This window comes from Fusarium proliferatum (assembly GCF_900067095.1).
Source record: "Fusarium proliferatum ET1 genome assembly, contig: FPRO_scaffold003, whole genome shotgun sequence".
Taxonomy (NCBI): domain Eukaryota; kingdom Fungi; phylum Ascomycota; class Sordariomycetes; order Hypocreales; family Nectriaceae; genus Fusarium; species Fusarium proliferatum.
Window position 1 is genome coordinate 3911142 of NW_022194792.1, and position 21579 is coordinate 3932720.

A 21579-nucleotide genomic window follows, 5' to 3' on the forward strand; every position below is an offset into this window, starting at 1 on the left:
GCCTCGTGCCTGGATGCCTCAACACGGTTTGCGCCTGCATAAAGAATCGCGAAACGACATCCAAAAACAATTCCATCGTTATCTTGACGTGAATAGTTTACTCAAAAGTCTTACGCGACCATCCTCATCCCCGATTCTCCGCGCTTGCACGCGACGGCGCCACTATGGCGTATAATCCTTATGGCAGTATGTTTCCCTTGAATCAGTATCAACAGAGCTAACTTGAGTAGATAATCCTTACGGCGCGCCTCCTGCGTATGGGGGATATCCCGGATCAAACAATGCCCCTCCAGGAATGGCTCCTCCACCTGGTCTAGGTGCGCAGATTCTGCAATACCCTCACTACCCTTCTAACATGTTTCTAGGACCTCCTCCAGGCATGTCTTCTGCTCCGGGAATGGCACCTCCAGGTGTCCAGCAGTCTAGCGCCCAGCAAGCTAATCGTCCAAGCGGCCTCCCACCCAACTTCCAAGCGCCTGCCAACATGCCCAACATCAACTTCAACGCCCCCGTGATCCGACTCGGCACATCACAGCAGGGTAAACCCGGTACCCCCACAGCGGGCGGTCGTGATATGCCTATGCCCAGCGGTGGACGACCTGGCTTAGGTATGGACCGAGGAGGTGATCGAGACCGAGGCGCCAGGGAAGTAACACAGGTACTTGTTCCCCCGACGAACGAGGAGAAGCTCCGAACGATCTTCATAAACGAGATTCCCGAAGGCTTGGGCGGCGATGAGGGAATCCTACGGCTTCTGGGTGCTTGTGGGAAGCTGCGAAAGTGGGATTCTGAAGCTAGTGTCACAGAAGACCACAAAGGCGTTAAGTTTGGTTTCGCTCTTTTTGAGGACCCTTGGTCGCTGAGTACTGCAGTCAAACTTCTCCACGAGCAACAAGTCGAAGTCCCCGTCAAGCGACAGCCAGTAGCCGCGGATGCGCCCAAAGACGATGCGTACGAGGGTATCGACAAGACGAAGCTCAAAGTTATGGTCGATGAGAGTTCTCTCAAGTACCTGGAGTCCTACGAAGAGAGTCAAGACGGTGCTATCGGGTCGGAGAAGCTCGAGGCGGCCAAGTCAGCGCTCAAGGACGTTGTTCACGATTTGTTCTACCCCAAAACCAACACAACAAATGAGGATGTCACAATGGGCAACACCGAGTCTGGCGAGAATGTTGAAGTTGTGAATATCCCCTTAGCTCAAGAGGACGAACTCGCAGATATTCCAGCTGAGATGAGGGAAGTTGTGGCACAGGAAATCGCTGCTTTCCGAGAACGCAGCAACCAACGAGATCTGGAGCGATTGAGAAAGGAAGAAGAGATGGAGGAGATGGAGCGACGACGGAATGGTCCAGCTCGACACTCTCGACTCGATTCACCACCAGCTACCAACAACATTCCTCTTGGTCCAAGAGGCAGCATAGCAAATGCGCCATCAGGGCCTAAGGGACAGAATGGACAGCGAGTTGCTTTTGTGAATGGAGGTATTTCAAACACAGACCTTTCTATTCACCAAGAAGATGACGACACAGATGCCAGCGATGGAGAACTGTACCGACGATACAAGTCCAAGAAGGATGATGAAGACGAGAAAGCATACCTTGAAGCCGAGCGCAAATGGAGCAACAGAGAACGATCAAGGCAAGCAGCAATAGATCGAGAGCGCGAGCGCGAGCGTCAAGATGCAGAGTCATTCGAACAACGAAAGCAGGAGCAGCTTGAGCGGGAAAAGGCATGGGATGATGAGAAAGAAGCAAGTCGCAAGACACACCCTTACTACCGCGATCACAGCGGCTGGGCTCGCAAGAGAGCTGCTGACCGTGCAGATGAGGAGGCACGAGATGAAGCAGACAGAAGGGCAGAGCACGATGAACAGCGTCGTGAAAAGGCTGAGATGGAGCGTGCACGCGGTATGGCCGACTCGTTCCTCGACAAGCAAGCTGAAGAGATGGACCAGCGACAAGCACCCGCCGCTGCACCACAGCCGTTCAAGCTATCCCTCGGAGCCGCAGCTCAGAAGGCTCAGGCATCCAGGGCAGCACCACAACGGCGCACAATCGCAGAGGTGGAGGGTCTTCTGGACGACGAGGAAACAGATACGTCTACAAAGCGACAACTGGTGCCTATCCAGTTCGAGCCATCTTCTGCTACGGCGCATATGACAGAGGAGGAAATCTCACAGGCTGTCCGATCCCTGGCCCAGGAGATCCCATCGGACAAGGATGGCCTGTGGGGATGGCCTGTCAAGTGGGAGTTTATGGATGATGCAGTGGTGAAGGATAAGCTCCGACCATTCGTGGAGAAGAAGATTGTAGAGTATCTCGGTGTACAAGAGGAGATGCTCGTCGAGGCAGTGGAGGAACATCTTCGCGCCCACGGTACAGCAGCCGCTCTAGCAGAAGAGCTAGAAGGAGTACGTTTCCCCCAGCTTATGTCTTGTGATTAAATTACTAACTGACGTTTCACAGGCACTCGATGATGAGGCAGAGGATCTTGTCAAGAAGCTCTGGCGTATGGTGATCTTTTTCACTGAGAGCGAGAAGCGTGGACTACCGGCGTGATGAGGAGATGCTTAAAATGTACTATTATTATAATTCGATGGGTTGCAATACCAATGAAACTAGGTGAGGGCGTTTTGAGAGCTGTGGGAATATACAATTGAGTCTACAGTCACTTACTCTTACCAATGTCTCTGTCTCTGTCTCCGGTGTTAATGAGGGGGATCGTCGGCGCGTTGCCATTGTTGGGGGAGCTTCCGAGGTGCCGAGGTTCCCCACACTGAGCTTACCGTGGCCCTGGAGCTTGTATCCGTGGTAGTGATGTAAATAAGAGGTCAAGCTCCAGATTATCAATCGTTCAGACTGTCTCAACATCAGTAAATCACGACAATCACAGTAAGAATAATCATCATGTCAAAGTCACTCAATCCCCCAAAGGTGCCTCACACCAGCGTCTCATTTCCCCATCCTCACGTCGTTCTCGTCACTCTCAACCGGCCTGAACATCTCAACGCCCTCCAGCGCCAGATGAGCATTGATCTCGACCGTCTTTGGAGATGGTACGACAACGAGCCCTCACTGCGCTGCGCCATCTTGACGGGCACCGGACGTGCATTCTGCGCTGGCGCAGATCTCAAAGAGTGGAACGTCAAGAATTCAGAGGGAAACGTGAAAGACGTTGAGAGGTGGGCAGAGAACGGCTTCGGAGGCTTGAGTAATCGCCATGGAAAGAAGCCCATCATTGCAGCTGTCAATGGTCTTTGTCTCGGCGGTGGAATGGAGATGGCAATCAACGTCGATATGGTCATCGCCAGCGAAACCGCCAAGTTTGGTCTTCCAGAGGTGAAGCGCGGCGTCGTCGCCATCGCAGGTGCCCTACCCCGTCTTATCAGAACGGTAGGACGACAACGGGCATCAGAAGTAGCGCTCTTGGGGCGCATGTACAGCGCACAGCAGTTTTTTGACTGGGGCATTGTGAACAAGGTTGTCAAGCTGGAGGATGTTGTTCAAGAGGCGCTGAAGTGGGCTGTTGAGATGTCAGGTAATTCGCCCGACTCTATTATTGTGTCGCGCGAGGGTCTTTTGGGAGGGTGGGAAGCTGAGGGGCCGAGGGAGAGCACGAACAGGATTGATGGGGGGATTTATAAGGGTATGGAAGGTGGTGATAATATGAAGGAGGGTGTCTTGAGTTTTGTCGAGAAGAGGAATGCTATATGGAAGGACAGTAAGCTGTAGGCTCACTGCGAGTATTCTTTGAAGAATGAACAGAGCAATTGATCTTCGCACAGCGGATTATTGCTGATTGCTCAGACTTGGACTGCCACCAACGTCGATGGCTTGTTAGTGTCTCAGCTTCCAAATCATTATCAATTCACTAATTCTCGGGCATGTTTGTGCACATCCGTCCAGGCCATCCTAGGGACGGCCCTTGATAGTGGGCGGCTGATAGCTTCCGCGCTGGAGCAATTCATTCTCCGATTGGCATGCGCTCAGACTCTGACCAAGAAGAACCAGGGATGTCGATCGACAGCAAAAAATCTCTCGGGCAGCCACATCTAATAGATCATCACCCAAATCTCCCAAAGAGGGTTCTCAGCTCGACGCAGGCAATCTGTATGTCTCCCAAAATGAGATGGTGGAAAACGCACTTCACAGCTATCGGTAATTGATGACGATCAGCGAATTTTGGTTGGTGAGAGGCGCACCCCCAGCTGCAAGGATGACCTAGTGGAGTTGGCACGGTGAAAGCTCCATCTTGGTTCGACGATGGTCTCTTGTTGAGCTCCTCAAATGTCTTGGGCTGAATGCATAAGCCAGTCAAACACAAGCGGCCCCTTTAGAGGGTATCGCCATGGGTGAGATCGACGGGAGAGATCAAATAGTCAGCCTGGAAACACCCACTACCTGTTCGCTGGCGCCGCCATCTAAGACATTGAGCCACCGTCGTATCGTGTCTTGTACCGCCGCAGGTAGCTGCGGGGATGCATGGCGGAATTATTGTATTGTGTACCGCTTGGCTGATCTTTGACCGAAACCTGGTTCAGTTCGATGAGATTTGAGACACGCCGGGCTAGTGGTCATGTCCAACATAAGAGGCTGCTCCCCAGCTGCACTCAACTGTATTCGTGACAACCTTGTGCGATGTTGCAAACCTCCGCCTGGTGTCACCGAGTGAGAGTGTGCTACAATGGACTACAGTCATCTTGCCCCGAATTCTCTGAATGAGTCTGTCAAAGGCCATCCTGAATCATCTCGGGATTTTCAGAGCAGACCTTCAACTCCGGGAATGGGACCTGACGCAGGTATCGGATATGGGCGAAAGCCTCGGAAGCTTGTTCTCTGTTTTGATGGAACAGGGAACAAATTCCATGGTGACGATAGTGACAGCAACATTCTCAAGATCTTTCGAATGCTTGACCGTCAAGCCGACGACCAATATCATTACTACCAGCGTAAGTGATCCGTTCGTTGCAATCACACTCAACTCACGCAATCCAGCGGGCATCGGAACATATGTCGTCTCGGGATCACTTACTCATACTGGTATTCGGGCTCGCTTTGGCTCTTGGTATCAAAAAGCCAAAGACTCAGCAATTGGCTCTTCGTTCGACCAGCATGTCGTAGGAGGCTATCGATTTCTGATGCGATTTTATAACCCCGGCGATGAGATTTATATGTTTGGTTTCAGTCGGGGTGCATATATTGCACGCTTCCTAGCCGAGATGCTCGATTACATCGGACTCTTGTCGCACGGCAATGAAGAGATGGTCAAGTTCGCTTGGAAGGCGTTCGCTCAATGGCAAGGTCGTGAGCAAATTCCCGAAGACGAGGAAGACTGCGATAAACCACCAAACAAAGAGACCGAGGCCGCGAAGAAGAAGAGAGACGAAATGTTCCAGTTCATGAAGGGATTTCGAGAGACATTCTCACGTCCAGTTGGTCGTATCCGTTTCCTTGGGCTTTTTGATACAGTCAATTCTGTTCCAAGATTCGAGACAGCTTGGATGCAACGCAGCAAGTTTCCGTACACCGCACGAAGCAGTGCCAGAGTAATTCGCCACGCCGTCAGTATCGATGAGAGACGAGCCAAGTTTCGTCAGGATCTCATGTATCAAGATCGGCCTAAGCAGAAAGATGACAAGGGCCATCACTTTCACAAGGCGATCAATGACATCCGCGAGGACCTCAACGGACACGGTGATCGAGGCAGAAAAGGCAGTCATCTCTCTCCTAATGACAAGAGAGGTGGCCGAAAGAAGAAGAAAGGCAGCGCATATGCGCCATACCGAGCTCGCTCGAGATCGTGCAGAAGACCAAGCCAATGCGGAGATCCTGACAATTTCTCCAATCTCTCCGGTCTTGCACTTGATGAGATCAACAATATCGACGATGATGCCGCCCAAGATATCGATGAAGTTTGGTTCTCTGGTGGTCACGCTGATGTTGGTGGAGGCTGGGAAATGCTCGAAGGCAGCAAAAGTACTAGTCATATTCCTCTTGCCTGGATCGTGAGAGAAGCTCAGAAAGCCGGTCTCCCGTTTGACGACGAAAAGGTCGCAGAGATGGGATGCTGTGCTGCTCATGACTGGCAAGAAGCTACAGGACGACCTCCAATTCCTGATCTTCGAGTCTCAAGCGGTAATGGAGGTCCAGGTCGTGCCCCCGACATGCCAATGGACGAAAAAGAAGATCATCCCAAGAACGATTTCCACGACATAATGCACGGGGCATGCACAGCTCGAATCCACGACTCCCTCGAATACGGCCAAGGTCTCGGTCCCTTCGCCGTAACAGCCTGGAAAATCATGGAGTACATGCCCTTCCGTAGAATGGATCTGCAGTCTGACGGATCATGGAAGCCAATCCGCTGGCCCCTCCCTGGAGGCGAAGTTCGAGATGTGCCTGATACAGTACGAGTCCACGGAAGTGTAATTCGTCGTATGAAACATGATGAAAATTATCGGCCCGGAAATCTCATCATTGGCGGTGGTGGTAGGGGTGTTAGAAAGGCCTCTGCTCAACACGGTATTGGTGATTGGGAGTGTGTAGCTGATCATGGTGATCCAGTTGGTGAAATTTGGGTGAGAAAGAAGAAAGATGACAGATATCGCGATTAGTCATAGTTACGGATAAAGAGTGAGATAGTCAATTAATATTTTATTTGTCGATGTCCAAGTTGTTGAGATGATCTTGAAGTTGATGCTCATGACAAGTACAAGTGGATCACGTGAAGATCCTTTAGAGGGCCACGACTCCAAATCTCCATCATGTCTAGCGCAGCAATCCTCCAACATGCGCTGAACAACACCGCATCAACTTATCGCCATGCCTCTCGTTCTCTTCCTCGGCATCCTCGAAAATGGCATCCCCGAGCAAGTCCGGCAACACAGCCGCACAATAATCTACACCATCCTCACCCTCACCTTCCTAACCCTCCTCAAAATCTGGACTTCCGGCCGCAAGAATCCCAGCCCACGCCTCCTCCATGGCAAAGTCGTCATGATGACCGGCGGAACGTCCGGTATAGGCGCCCAAACGGCTCTCGGGCTTGCAGCTCAGGGTGCGCAGCTGGTTCTGCTCTCACAGGCGCCTCCGTCGGATCCCTTCCTCGTCGAGTATATCCAGGATCTGCGACAGAAGACAAATAACCAGATGATATACACGGAACAAGTCGATTTGTCGGATTTCTATAGTATTCGGACGTTTGCGACCAAGTGGATTGATAATGCGCCGCCTCGACGATTGGATATGATTATTCTGTGCGCTGCCACAATGACACCCCCTGGTGGAAAGAGAAAGGAGTCGGAGGAGGGTATTGAGGAGACGTGGATGGTCAACTTTTTGGCTAATTTCCATTTACTCGGTATTCTAAGCCCGGCTCTTCGTGCGCAGCCCATCGATCGAGATGTCCGAGTTATTATTCCTACTTGCTCGTCTTACATTGGATCACCATCCCTCAAGGAGCCTGTCTCAACGGCCAACTGGAGTCCCGGTACCGCATATGCTCGCAGCAAACTCGCCATGAATGTCTTTGGTCAGGCATTCCAGAAGCATCTCGATGCCTACGAGCGACCCGACAAGGCTCCCAACAACACCCGAGTAGTCTTCGTGGACCCTGGTCTTGCCCGAACCCCCAGCACCCGTCGCTGGTTGACGCGTGGATCTCTCTGGGGACTTGCAATCTACCTCGCTGGCTACTTGGTTCCCTGGTTCCTCCTTAAATCCCCTCACATGGCCGCCCAATCCATTCTTTACACCGCCATGGACGGAGACTTTGCTCGAGGTCCTGGTGGAAAGCTCATCAAGGAGTGCATGGAGGTCGACTTTGCACGCAAGGAAGTCAAGGATGAAGAAGTCGCCAAGAAATTGTGGCAAGAGAGCGACGCTCTGATTGAAAAGGTTGAGAAGATCCAGGCAAAGAAGAGGGCTGCCAAAAAGGCTGCTGATGAGAAGAATGCCAAGGAAAAGACTGAAAAGGAAAAGGAGGCCGAGATCGAGGAGCTTGTCGACGCCATCAAGAAGGGCAAAGAGAAGCACAAAAAGGCTGCGGGAAAGAAGGGTAAAAAATAGTCAACGATGTACATGAACATAGACATAAACGGAGTTTGGGTATTGGTCCGGCGGTATATGGGATGTAATATGTAACACAAATGAAAGATCCAACGGGCATGAGTTTATTACTATCACCAACTCCGACGCTTCTCCTTATCCGTATCCGTACAGAACTATATAAAGCCATTCTTCCACGCTATTGTTGACGCTCACCTAGAAAGTCAAAAGGTCCAGTGAACAGCAGGCTTTCCATCCCCGGATCAACCTCAAGGTCTGCTAATATGTTGGTCATCCATGTATCATCTGATTCACCTGTTATTTGAAGACTTGGAACCAAGCCAGGATCTTGAAAAGACGATGGGGTGAGTCCAATATCTCCGGTGAATGGGTTTGAAGGGGATGTCTCGGTAGATCCGAAAAGACTCCCGACTTCAGGCGATTCGACAGGGCCGCATCGCTCAAGGTACCATCTCTCAATACGCCGAGCTCTTCTCGCAAGACCAAAGTATGGATCTGATTCACCATCCCCTGGATTCGAGTTTGAAGCTGATTCCATGCGGAGGACGATTTGACGAAGGGTGTGAGGCATGTCGAGAATACGTCGAAGATGGCCGGCAGTTTGTGCGTTTTCGGGTTGTGCTGCTACAAGGTCTAGTCGTACTGACAGAGAGACTGCGCAGTATAGCATGATCCAGCCGATGTTGGGCATCGTGTCTTCGTCGCCTTGTGGGAGGAGGAGAATGACGCTTATGAGGGACTTTGCAGCAGACATGCTTTGTGAGAGCCAGTCGAGAAGTCGGCTTTGGTCTGCACCTTGCTGAAGACTTTGGAAACCGTTTAGGCCATATGAGATGCCATCCGGTGAGGGCTGACAAATAAGGAGGTCGAGGACGTGCAACTGCAGAAGAATTGTGGCTAGGCGTGTCAGTTAAGACTTTTCAGCTCTGGTGGGAAGGGGCACTTACGACTCTCACTAAGCGGAAACGGCAAGGATGATTTTGTTGACGTATATCGCTCTCTGATTCTATGTAGCTCGGCAGGCAACTTGTCTTGCCTTGCCCCTCGTATTGCTCCTGTGGCTTCAATGACTGCATCATCAACCTCTTCAGTAAGCTTCTGAAGATATATGATGTATGGAAGATGTCTGTCAGAAGGAGCAGTCCCCCCGGATAAGAGGCTGTGACAGCATTCGAGAATGAATGGGGAATATCGAAAGTGATGCGATTTTTGCAACAATACAGCCGAACTATTGCGTATTAGATGTGGTTTGGAGGCTACTATATGACATACCTTGAAGAGAGATAATAAGTCCCGGCTAAAGCTCTCATCTCGTCATGCGTCATCTCACCAGACCCATGCTTGCTCTCCCGACTCAAAGCCCACAGACTTGCAACTCTCGGTCGATCAAGTCTCATATCTGAGATGATGCTTGCTGCAAGTGACAGATGCTGGGTGTACTTCATTGTTCCTTGGTGGAAATGCGCCCTGAATCATTAGCGACGACTTTTGAGAAGACGTAGTACTCACCAAGCCAAATGCACCAACAGCCCTTGCAGCATATCCAAAGTTGCAAATGGCCCTTTTATCATCCTGACAAGTACAATTTCGTTGAAAAGCTTGCCTAATTTTTGCTGAAGCTTGAGATTCTCGTGTGAAGCTGCCGCAAGTATCGCAACACACAACGTCGGTCTGTCTTGAACCAACCCCTGAATGGTTACCGACTCTGCAACTATCACGAACGGAAAATGAGGCGACATGCGCATTCTGAAGGTATCGAGAAACTCTTGTCCTTTCTCGAATGACAGCAACCCCCTGGAGAACGGGTTGTGAGATGCTTCGGTATCAATGCTGGCTGGTGTCGTGGACACACCAGGTGAGGTATCCGTAACATTTGCTGAAGTCGCATTGGCCGAAGTCAAGGATGGTGACCTCGATCTTGTAGGACTCACAGCTTCAAGATTCCTAGACGGCCTGAATCAAGTTAGCAATTGCAAATCACAAAGAACAACAAATTTCTCACCCAGGCCTCAGAGCCTTTCGTCGCCGAGAAGGATTAAAAACACATGTCTTGTTCAGGCGCAAACACCTGTCGCATTTTCCAGACTCCTGTGATTTCTCGCATCGAATTTTGGCATGAAAACACGTCTGGCACGTCTTGAGCAACGGAACATTTGGGTCTGATCTCGAAGCCATTGTAAACACGGCTTGAACGATTTGTTTTGATGCTAGCGTTGATGAAATTGAATCATTAAACTTCTCAGCGGCGGGGAAAACGTCTCATTTAGATCCACGACTCATGGATCCTAGCTTATCCTTTTCATCGCATTGAAGTTACCTCAAAGGCGGATCTGATGATTTTCCTGCATTCACCGTGCCCGTAGGTCAAGATATCACCAGAGATCGAGTTCTTGTGGTTGAGAAGCGGACTTGAATCTTGAATGTGGCTGTGACACTGAAGCCAGAGATCGGACTCGGGTTTAGTTTCAGGGCACTTGCAGCGGAATTTTCTGTGTCGGTGTGGCGATGCAGGTTCAGTCCAGCGCTATATCTCGGCTTTGCAGGGTTGCATCGTCATCGTAAGAGCAACGGACTGTGGCTGGGTTCTGGTGCTCAAGTCCGTGTCCGTTCCAACACGGCACTTGAAGGAAAGGATTAATGACGGCTCGCACCGACGCACTCGTCATTGGTTTCGCTTCTGGGACGGTTTCAAGAAGATTATGCCGAATGGATTAGATCCAGGGACGAAGCCAAGCTTGCTTCTCCACATCAGCTAAAGCTTGTGTTTAAAGCAGCCTTGTAGGGCGGAATCAGACTTCAACGGTTCCCCGCCTGATAAAGCCACTGCCGCCCTCCTCGGGGCATTCAATTTGACTGGTGTAATCAGCGTCGCATCCTTCAATTAATTCGACGCTCCTGGTAGGCCGCCCTTAAAATTGAGGATCTCAGCCTGATTTCTATGGGGTCCTGAGATGAAAAGTGTCCGACAACTAGCAATTTCGGTGATTGAAACGGAGTTCGGACAGTCTTAACTCAGGACGAAGCTCTTGTTGGTCTGATCTTCTTTAGTGTTGGTGATTTAAATTTCTGGAAGGTGACTCAACAAATGATTCAGCAGATCATGTTGAGGTTTATGATAATGCAAGAGTTGAACTTTTCACAACTTTCAAAGGGTTGCCGATGCAACTTCCCAAACTTACACCACCATCGCAAGTACTTTGGTTTGCTGGCTGTGCCTTCCTTTCGTTCACTTTCAACCTGCATCTTTTAACATCGGCGATTAGGTAACTTCAAGTAACTCGACTTTGAATATTACATCTACGCTTCCAGTCTTAAACAACTTCGCAACAACTGTTGCACAATGAAGGCCCCATCTACACTGCTCAAGTCTCCAGCATCAACTCAGGACACGTTGTTTGTGTGAGTATTCAGAGCCCAATCTCCTCGACCTCACCAATCATCAACCTGACATCGACGCTGCCGATAAATTCGACATCAAAGGTGAGACATACTTTCGATCACTCCATCAATCACGGTTAACGTAGCGCTCAGAAAGGATGACTCTGTCAGTATCTTGATCAGAATCCCACAGGTCTGTCGCATACTGTCCGGGAATAATTTAGTGATTGATGCACAGTTTCTTCGACAGCCATCGAGTCATCCTTGAGGCAGTTGCTCATAGCCGTTTTGTGATGAAACATTGACAACGGCATTGTTGAACACTTCCAAAATAGATACAAAGACGTTGCAGACCCTTCGCATTGTATGTTTCTTCCACTTCTCGTTTCTTTCATGGTGCGGATTAAGGCTCAGTTAAAAAGAGTCACATCAGGCTGCACCTCACTGTGTGTTGGCTTCGCAGTCACCTGTATGACCAAAATGTGAGCCATCGCCCCAAGACTGGCACGCCATCAGCCAACAGCGTCTATCATTTCAAACCACCCTTGCTGCTTATGCCTCTCTTGGCGCATTTCCAGCTGCAATATGGCGTACAGCGGTCACACTTCGAACTTGATAGGCAATTGATCCGAGAGCCTGATCCCCTAAACCCGGCCAGTTGCGCTATCCAGCGAGGATCTACCAATCGCCCTCTGATACTTCGAGCAAGCCCCGCGTTATCTTGAGCCGCAGCCATCGGTAGAGCGAATATCTAGCAACCTGCCCTACATACCTGGCACAGTCCCGAACCATTCCCGAGGCAGACTATCTTCAGGCGGAAAGAAAAACGCCCAAGGCGAACCTGCGCAATACAGGACTGAGAAAACAAAGACTTGGTCACCAGAATCTAACCGCATTGCACGATCACCAATCGTTTGGTTGCCACCATGAAGCACAACTCTATTGTTGCATACAAGGTGCGGCTAGAAGATGTACGAAAGCACCTTCGGGCCAAGTTCAATGACCAGACCATTGAGGTCGAGGTATGTAGATCGGGTCACCGAGAGTGGCAGTGCTTTCGTGTACCAGAAGCTGATCCGTGGCTCCAGCATATAGGAACCGAGTTTGTGTTCTATCTTCCAGTGACCTTGACTGAAGTAGGTTGTCTTGTTGCATTTGTATATCTTGTGATGTCTCTCCCAACAGCTGACATCTGGAACAGGCTGAGAAAGACGAAATCTATGACCTAGCGCCATGAATCACGCAAATGGCTACAAAGACAGTCCTGATATATCTTTTTACAATACCCAATGTGAACCCTTGCCTTTACTTCTAGTTATTTACGCATATGAGTAATATTGAGTGTTTTGTTCGGGTTACATGAGGCAAGTTGTATGCGCCTTCGACTCAGCCACTTTATATGTCAGTACCCTACCTGGCCTCATACACATTGTCTATCTCTACCATCTTCATTCACACCATCCACAAGCATCACTGCCAACTGGCTTTTGTGCACAGTCAATATCAGGCACTCTTCATCAAATTTTGCCGTTGCATTTGATCTAGGCTATGCGAATCTTGGACCCCTGTTCTGTGGAATTGGAATTCTCTTCAAGGAAATAAAATAGCTTGGTCCCGAGTAATCTACGAAACCTTCAAGCACTAGTTCATTTATCAAATTGCCATATACTATCATGTCCTCCCAAAATAGTATCACTACTGTGGAGCTGTCCGAACAGGAACGTTACTTCGACAAGATATGCGATGCTTCTCACAACTACCCTCAAACTGCTCCTAGCAGCAGAAGGAGTACCAAAGCCCGGCAAGCCGTAGCTACTACGTGGGATCGAGAAGCAGCTCGTATCTTCCACCCGAGACCCGAAAATGCTTGTCTCAAGATCTTTGAAACGTGCGACTGCATGACTCCATGCAACTGTCAATCGCTCTCGGGTGATGTCAAGACCATGGAAGATCTATTACTTCGCTTACAGCCGAACAAGAAAGCCCCAAAGATGAGATACGTGTAAGTTCGCTGGTCTTTACTTGGGCACAGGATGTAACAAACTCAGGTCTCTCCTTTCCAAATCTTCCAAAGATCAAGTCAGATGTCCGATTAAGATGTTCAAATATCTATGCACATATCAACGAATCCCAGCTTCGTTCCTAAGCTGCCTCTACTCTTTCCGCCGGTCGCACTCTGCTCAAGAATGGTGTAACCTTCCTCAATTCAACGACGACAATACTTTGCTCTCGTCTGAGGATGATATCCTGCCTCTAAATCGAATGGGTCTCTCAGGGCGCGAAATTAGGTATTCGTTTGTCTTGAGATCCGTCGAGAGCTCCACCTCCGTCCCAAGCAGATCTTGGGGAGTCCGACAACTGGCAGTATATCATTCCTTTGACATTGAAAACGGGCAGTCACTTTGGGTAACCTGCAAGGGGAACTCGCTGAACGAAGAGCTATTCCAAGAAGCTTTGTCTGAGAATAAATTCCTTCAATCAAATGTTCTGGAATCTGTTCCACAGGCGTTCTCGTCTTCCCTTGAGGTTCTCACTATGCTGATTGATTGGTGCGATGATGATTGGATATTCTACATCAACGAACTTTTTGGTGGGATCAAACCACTTGTGGACAAAGCGAGAACGCCCGCCATAAAAGACGAGTCAGCCCTTACCAAAGACGTGAAAATCATCACAGGTTTGGCTGAATCGCCTTCGAAAAGGCTCTCGCATATGACGAGCCTCGAATCTGGGACGACCCGCAGTCAGAGCAATGGAAAAGGGGACCCGTGGGGTGATCTCAATGACCGAGTCAAACGACTCGAGAGGCTTGAAGTGTTTTCTTTTGACGAGCTACAGAAACTACAGCAAGGCCTGGAGGCGATCCAGGAAGCGCTCCTGGTTCTCAAGCTAAACAACCAAGTCATCAGACAGATCCGCGAGCACTACCAGTGTCTTATGACCCAGTATCGGCTTCCCACTTTGAGAGGGATCAAGAAGGGTTGCGAGGAGTCATTCTTTCAATATTGTCGGCACTCTCGAAATATTGAGGCCAATATCGATGCTCATCAGGCGCAGCTCAATGCGCTGCTACTGCTCGTCAAGGAGAGCAAATAAATGGTAATTCACTCTTCAACGCTGAGAGATCCAGGACTGATTTACTTAGTACAACACCATTCTCCAATACAAAACCATCCAGATCAACAAGATCTACGCAGAGAGCGCTCACTTGTCGACTCGGAATATGGAGAATATCGCAAACAAGACCAAGCGAGAGACGAGCTCAATGCATATCATCACTTTTGTGACTCTGATTTTCCTCCCTGGAACATTCATGGCTGTACGTCACTGTGTCCTTGGACATGTTGCAACAACTAATTATATTTGCAGTCTTTCTTCCAGAGCGGTATTCTTGAATGGCCTCAAGTGAACGCAAAGGCGCCATGGAGGCTAAACAAGGAGATATTTTCTCTATTTTTTGGCCTCTCCGCTACCATCACGATCGTCACCATTGTTGTTTGGATGATCATTCTTTTCATGCTGCGCAGGCCGCATAGCGAAAGAGTCAAACACGCATCTTAGAGTAACACAGCACAACCTCATTTCATTTCCTACCATTCTATTCCTATCTGTACTTTGTAGACAATAGATTTTCCGACACGAGTCAGGAGCTTGTAAACAAGATATATATCTCAGCGATTATACACAAAGCAGAATATGCCTGATGATGTCGATTCATGTCCATGCGTGGGATCATTTGATAAGCTGTAGCCTGGTTCCCCGCGCCGATGTGCATGTCACACCATCTCCTGTCTCACCCTCTTGTGAGGCTCTGCCATCTGGTCTCGAACAAGCCTCCTGATGATAGACTATATCTACCATGTTCCATCTCCGCCACTTTCAAGGTAAATATCCTCAGATCAGAGATCCACATCATACGAGAAGGCAGAAAAAGAGCGGCTTTGCTTTTAAGGCATCTGCAACACAGCCTACTTGGCCAGATGGTGGTGGGCATGATACAATGTTGCAGAGGAGAGCCTTGCTGCATATGCACGTCCTTGCTAACCAATCTGGAAAGATGATGACCCGAACTGGCAAGAATTGGAAAGTGCCTTGTTGGAGAAGATCGCGCATGCCTCTAATGCGAACCACTCTCCCGCGACCTTGAATAAATAACCGGAAAAGACCTCCACCACTTTTACCTTCCATCATCATCACCAGATTCCCCTCTTCTACATATCTAAATTATACACAATTGGATCCAAAAGATTGCTGTTTTCACTCTCACGCCGGACTCTTGTGGTCCTCGTTGGATAGCCGCCATGTCCAATCCCAGAAAACGCCCGCGCGACGAGCGCAATGAGGAGTTTATGCGATATGTTCAGAATGAATCGCATCCGGGACTCGACGGAAACGACATTCCGACCAAGTTCGTGAGCCCTGCAGTCACGGCCAGATGGTGGAAGAAAAGTGGCCAGCGAAGATTATCTCGAGCGATCGATCGCAACATCCACGCTCTTCCTACGACGATTGAGAATGGCTACTTGAACATCTTCTCCATTTTGGTGTACATCAGCAGGACATACCTCATCAACAACTTCACTTCCAATGGCTATCAGGACCAGCAACTCCCTTTACTCAATGCGCGATGTTTTGGTGACGACCCTGCACTTGTCGATGACATGAACGAGTTTTGCGAGAACCAGTGGATGTTCTGTCCTCTGATATTCTCGAGACATACCCCCATGGATAAGCGATACATCGATTCTCGGCAAATATTACCTATCGAAACAACTTCCACGATAACCACTGATTCGAATTACTCCAAATCAAGTATCAGAGTTGTGACCTTGTACCCTGAATGCTTCGATCGCGAATGGAGTCCAACGGTAAGTTCCCTCCTCCGCACCTCCATTCCAACTAACGTTAGCAGGGTACTGTCGTGTTGAAAGAGTACCGCACACGAGAAAGAGAATCTTTGCGAGATGCATGGATAAAGGAATACAATGCTTTCGCCGCGATCGAGTCTTGCGATTACATTGTTAAATATCTTGGCTCATTTGAACAGAATAATCGCTGTTTTATGATCCTGGAGCATGCGAGTGAAGGTAGCCTGCTCGAATTATTCAAGCGCAACGAACGACCGGTCACCGAAGAAGACCGGCGATATTTCTTATATGGCTTGATGGGTCTCACCAAGGCCATCGACAGGATACAAAACCTGGGAGGCGGCCCTAGGAATCAGCGAACAGGATTGTACGTGACACTCCCAGTTTTCTTCATTGTTACTAATGTTGTAGCTCTCACCGTGATATCAAGCCTGCCAATATCTTGGTATTCCCTGGTCAAGATGGGCGGTACTCGTATGGCTTCCGGATGAAGCTTGCTGATTTCGACACTGCAACACCCAATCGACCAATAGATGAGGATGAATCCAGTTTCCAGGACAATGACGGAAACAGGACATATTGTAACTACTCTCATCTTGCAGTATTGGGTTGCGTTAACAAATTACAACAGGCTCTCCCGAAGCAACCAGGCTCTACAGGGACCAGGAGAATGGTTTTATGCAGGTTCCAGTAGCCTCCGATGTCTGGTCACTTGGTTGTGTCATCAGCGAAGCAATCGTCTGGGTTGCTGGAGGTACGGCTGCCCTCGATGAAGCTGCCAGCGATCGCAGGAGGGAAATCCTGACACATTGGCCACTTCTTGCCGATGGCAGCTTTGGTGAATGTTTCCATAACAGTTCCACAGCGCTTACTTGTGTTGTGAAGTCACATTCAGCGGCGCTCGATGCGCTACAAGGTCCCATTTTCCTCTCACGGAATGTCTGCAGCCTCGTCGAGCGTTGGATGCTTGTGCCATATGGAGAAAGACAATCCCCCATCCTTATCTGGAAAACCTTTGAGAGAAATTACCGGGAAATCTTTGACCCTGCTCCCCCCTTAGGCCATCATAGCGCGCCTCTCTTGCCTCAACCCGGCTTCCATAACACCCCGATACTCACTCAGTCACCCATGAACATGGCCGAGTCATTGTTTCAGCCAGATCGATCTCCTCACCAACGGACGTCCTTCCATTCGGGATCTTCGCGCCAGAACGGTATGGCGTTGGAACGCTCAGACATGCACCAGCGAGACCCTCTTGGCGTCAATACTCAAATACCTTCGAATAACGGAGCCCCAATCGATCGCCACACATCAGCTCAATGGAGTCACAATGGTTTTCAGGCTATGTCTGAGCTGGAAGACAAATCTTCCCCTGCGTCAGCGGTATCTACCAAGTACTTCAACCTTGGAAACGCGTTGGGCTCTCCAACGCATCCTGACATCTCATTTCCTGCTCAAGGTAATCATCACCATTCGATTCCCGACGCCAACAGCCCTGCCCAGACATCTGCCGACAGCACCAGACTCACTCCTCAGAAACAAGAAGTGGGCATGTATGGGGACCTTACTATTGACCATGTTGTCAGTCACCGTAAGAACAATGGTAAAAGGGAATCATTGGAGGGCTACGAAAAGTTTCGCAATCGGATGGGAAATCGGCGGTTTGTCTTTATAATAGACGATTCTGAGACGATGCGTGATAGGGAGCGCGAAGTACTCAAAGTATTGGATGTTTTGGTATGGCTCGTTAGGAAGATCGACCATTCTGGTCCAGAAATCCGCTTCACTTCAAAACCAGACAAGAGAATTCCGATAGAACGTCGCCCTCGATTTCTTCTCAAGATGGACAAATTCATCAACCCAGTGCGAGAATGGCTTGGTGGCAACGACGCCGAGACTCTCTGCAATATGAAGCACTCATTCAACCAGATATTCTCAGATGCTAATATGGTGGATCCGAAACGACCAACAAGCATTGTTATCTTGACCGATGGAATATGGGAGCACGGTGGTTCTCTCGAAGAGAAAGGTGTTGAGGCCTGCATAACGAAGATTATCAAGCGAATGGAAGATAAAGGCATCGGCGACACCGCTTTCGCCTTTCAGTTCGTCAGCTTTGGTAATGATCCAGTTGGTCTTCGCCGGCTGAGATATCTGGACGACGATGCCCTCTATGGAGGGGATGAGGATAACCGGACGTAAGTTCTTGTCACGGCGTGAAAGATCGAGGCTGACTCTTGCAGTGATATTGTTGACCATAAGAGCTCTGAATCGAATGTCTGGGCAATCCTCACGGGGTCGGTGAGTCCAGGTAACGATAAGATCTCGGCGAGTCCGTCAATCGAGAGGCCATCGTATTCTCGGGGAGAATAAGCGATAATTTATATGATATGCGAGTCTTGGAGACATCGGCGTTATATGATGAACATTTACAATGTGGCATTAGACTTGGTTTATATAAATACCCATATACCGCAGCTTACTCTTGGAATTTAGGATCAGTGTCCTTGAATCGGTTTTATACAATGTTGTTGAGATGATAGACGAAACAAGCTATACTTGTACAGTTCTAGCGCATTCTCATGTTTCCCTTCCTGGCTTTTAGACAGTTTGGGATTGGATGATGCCGTTAGCTTCGCTTGGTTGGAGTGTTACCCTATGCCTTGGGTGATCAACACTTTGATGAAGAGATTGCATATTGAGGGGAGACAAGAAAACTAAAGATCTTTGACCTAAGTAATGAGAAGATTTTGGCACCCTGGTTTTGTGTCAGAGGGTTCGTTTTCCCTCAAAGAATTCGTATAGTGACCCTTGGGAACGATGGAAAGCTAATCATCTGAATATGATCCGATATTATGGAACAATTTTGGAAATTATATGCTTATTATTCTGGTGATACTCATTTGTATCCTACCAAACAAGTAAAATTTTTGCCAGAAGATCGTTGCAGCGAAAAGGACAAGATTGAAAGTTCAAATTAATGCCAGATATCAAAAGAAGCGGCCTCTAGAGCACACGCAGAGTAGACTTGTCTCAGGTGAACAAAGTTTTAATGACTTCCACGAATCCCTCCGGTGACAAAGGATGAGCAAGAAAGTAATATTTAGCGACTGTCCAGTGAACTTAAGAAGAGCTTAAAACGGTTAATTTAATGCCTCGATTTATGAATAGTTATGTGAAATGAATGCAGCTCGTCTCCGCGACAACAAGTGAGCAATATTGACATGATCCCCTCGAGCTTCGCCAATGACATAGCATAGAATTTCCTACTATATTGACGGACAATGGCCTCATAATTGTAACATAGAGTGTTGATTTCTATCAGATGAGATGTTGGAGTCACCGGGCTGCTATGTTGCAGTAAGGCCTCGGTGTCTCAAGTCGTTTTTCGGCGGCCCAGTCTTGGTCGAGGACGATACGGTCGTGCATATACGGCCTGCAAAAAAGTTTCTCTGTTTAGTTTTATACCCCTCGGCCATTATTCGAGATACTGTGTTCTCAGTGTCGTGTCAAACCACACAGTGCTACATAAGAATGAAACTGACCTACACATCAGCACCTGGCTTCACCAAGTGCTTGCTTATGTGGCATTGACCAAGCGACACAGCCCTGAGGTTTTATACAAGCTAGTTACAGCTCATGGTATTGAGGTTATGAAGTATTGTCAATTGCGCTCTCTCTAAGCACATCTACAACATCTCTGATGTTGGGTCATGCAGAATACAGCAGATTTGATAGGCTCGTTCCATGCATACAGTATCACCAAGATCTCGTCAAACTTCACAGTAACTCGCACAATATAAGAAATAAAATTACTTAAAACCAAGCAAACATACAATTATTACCCCAGTCTACCAAAAGAATTACAGCAGTTGGAACACTAGCCAAGACGTTTCATCCGCTGACCATATCCGGGGACGGGCGCTAAACCCCAAAAGACCCAAGCGCCAAAAGCTAAGGCAAGCTACCTCCCATCACCTCCCCTCCACCCCAACTTTCCAACCCTCCATCATCACCAACACCAACAACCTGACTCACATCATGGCCTCCTACATCGACACCTCCCTCGCCGAGGCCCAGCCCGCCCCCGAGCTCCTCGGCGAAGTCAAGAAGCCCAAGAAGAAAAAGGTGCTGCTCATGGGAAAGTCCGGCTCCGGCAAGTCGAGCATGAGGAGCATTATCTTTAGCAACTACATTGCCCGCGATACACGAAGACTGTACGTCTCCCCCTTACCTTGATCTGGGAGTTGGAGCTGATTATGTAGGGGCGCAACTATCGATATCGATCTTTCGCACGTCAAGTTCCTCGGAAACCTCACCCTCAACCTCTGGGACTGCGGTGGTCAAGAGGCCTTTATGGAGAACTATCTCTCGCAACAGCGCGTCCACGTCTTTTCCAACGTCGGTGTGCTGATCTACGTCTTCGACATTGAATCCCGCGACGTCGACCGCGATCTCGCAACCTACGTCTCCATCCTCTCCGCTTTACTTCAATACTCTCCCGCCGCAAAGATCTACATCCTCATTCACAAGATGGATCTCGTCGTCCCTACAGCACGTGAGTCCGTTTACGACGAGCGCATTCGGGTTGTGCGACAGAAGACCTTTGAGTATGCAAATTCAGTCGGTATTGCTGCGTCGTCGATTGAGCTTACGCCGTTTGCGACGTCGATTTGGGATCAGAGCTTGTATAAAGCGTGGGCGTCGATTATTCACGACCTTGTACCTAACCTCTCCGTCATTGAGCGAAATCTCGCAAACCTGGGTCTCGCCATCGAAGCTGAAGAGTTGCTGCTGTTCGAGCGCACTTCGTTCCTTGCCGTATCATCCTGGACATCATCTGAAGGACAGCGAAACCCGACCGAGGATCGACTAGAGCGCATGTCCAACATCATGAAGCATTTCAAGCAGAGTATTTCGCGCTTCACCGGTACGCCGCGGAACGCTGAGCAGTTCATTCGCATGGAGCACAAGGCCGGCAATCGATTCAGTCTGTTTATCCTCAAGTTCACGACAAACACGTATCTCATGGTTGTTCTTCCACCCGGAGAAGCTCGATTCAACGCTGCCATGCTCAATTGTCAGATCGCTATTGAGCACTTCAGATTTCTGGATGGCCCCGCAACTCCAGCTCCCAACACCGCCACTGCTGCCGCCTAAACTGACAAGACCACATAGATCGGAGTTATCACGGCGTATGGCTTGTTATTTGGCGTTAGGCGTTGAGATACCACTCTAGGTGATATTTTTGAGTATCAATTTCATAT

The 21579-nt window shown here is 49.1% G+C and overlaps 9 protein-coding genes across 9 annotated transcripts; 8 read left to right on the forward strand and 1 right to left on the reverse strand.

The window, feature by feature from the left end:
* Positions 1-164: 164 nt before the first annotated feature.
* On the forward strand, positions 165-2558 carry FPRO_05737 (uncharacterized protein; the record flags this gene model as incomplete). The annotated part of the gene is made up of 4 exons (XM_031229426.1): positions 165-186; positions 231-317; positions 366-2410; positions 2466-2558. 4 exons carry the CDS (start codon positions 165-167, stop codon positions 2556-2558), a joined length of 2247 nt encoding a protein of 748 aa, XP_031079664.1.
* Positions 2559-2906: 348 nt separating this feature from the next.
* Positions 2907-3731, forward strand: FPRO_05736 (uncharacterized protein; the record flags this gene model as incomplete). Its single annotated transcript, XM_031229427.1, has 1 exon — positions 2907-3731. The coding sequence occupies one exon, from the start codon at positions 2907-2909 to the stop codon at positions 3729-3731; it is 825 nt and encodes a 274-aa protein (XP_031079665.1).
* A 952-nt stretch (positions 3732-4683) lies between these two features.
* FPRO_05735 (uncharacterized protein) lies at positions 4684-6613 on the forward strand (the record flags this gene model as incomplete). Its single annotated transcript, XM_031229429.1, has 2 exons — positions 4684-4948; positions 4995-6613. The coding sequence occupies 2 exons, from the start codon at positions 4684-4686 to the stop codon at positions 6611-6613; spliced, it is 1884 nt and encodes a 627-aa protein (XP_031079666.1).
* A 208-nt stretch (positions 6614-6821) lies between these two features.
* Positions 6822-8066, forward strand: FPRO_05734 (uncharacterized protein; the record flags this gene model as incomplete). The annotated part of the gene is made up of 1 exon (XM_031229430.1): positions 6822-8066. The coding sequence occupies one exon, from the start codon at positions 6822-6824 to the stop codon at positions 8064-8066; it is 1245 nt and encodes a 414-aa protein (XP_031079667.1).
* Positions 8067-8244: 178 nt separating this feature from the next.
* FPRO_05733 (uncharacterized protein) lies at positions 8245-10241 on the reverse strand (the record flags this gene model as incomplete). The annotated part of the gene is made up of 5 exons (XM_031229431.1): positions 8245-8963; positions 9014-9294; positions 9339-9533; positions 9576-10019; positions 10069-10241. 5 exons carry the CDS (start codon positions 10239-10241, stop codon positions 8245-8247), a joined length of 1812 nt encoding a protein of 603 aa, XP_031079668.1.
* A 2129-nt stretch (positions 10242-12370) lies between these two features.
* On the forward strand, positions 12371-12681 carry FPRO_05732 (uncharacterized protein; the record flags this gene model as incomplete). Its single annotated transcript, XM_031229432.1, has 3 exons — positions 12371-12466; positions 12533-12580; positions 12646-12681. The coding sequence occupies 3 exons, from the start codon at positions 12371-12373 to the stop codon at positions 12679-12681; spliced, it is 180 nt and encodes a 59-aa protein (XP_031079669.1).
* A 436-nt stretch (positions 12682-13117) lies between these two features.
* On the forward strand, positions 13118-15005 carry FPRO_05731 (uncharacterized protein; the record flags this gene model as incomplete). The annotated part of the gene is made up of 4 exons (XM_031229433.1): positions 13118-13446; positions 13493-14522; positions 14590-14763; positions 14814-15005. 4 exons carry the CDS (start codon positions 13118-13120, stop codon positions 15003-15005), a joined length of 1725 nt encoding a protein of 574 aa, XP_031079670.1.
* Positions 15006-15745: 740 nt separating this feature from the next.
* FPRO_05730 (uncharacterized protein) lies at positions 15746-18685 on the forward strand (the record flags this gene model as incomplete). Its single annotated transcript, XM_031229434.1, has 5 exons — positions 15746-16312; positions 16357-16679; positions 16724-16893; positions 16944-18510; positions 18556-18685. 5 exons carry the CDS (start codon positions 15746-15748, stop codon positions 18683-18685), a joined length of 2757 nt encoding a protein of 918 aa, XP_031079671.1.
* A 1668-nt stretch (positions 18686-20353) lies between these two features.
* Positions 20354-21472, forward strand: FPRO_05729 (uncharacterized protein; the record flags this gene model as incomplete). Its single annotated transcript, XM_031229435.1, has 2 exons — positions 20354-20529; positions 20578-21472. The coding sequence occupies 2 exons, from the start codon at positions 20354-20356 to the stop codon at positions 21470-21472; spliced, it is 1071 nt and encodes a 356-aa protein (XP_031079672.1).
* Positions 21473-21579: the final 107 nt, after the last annotated feature.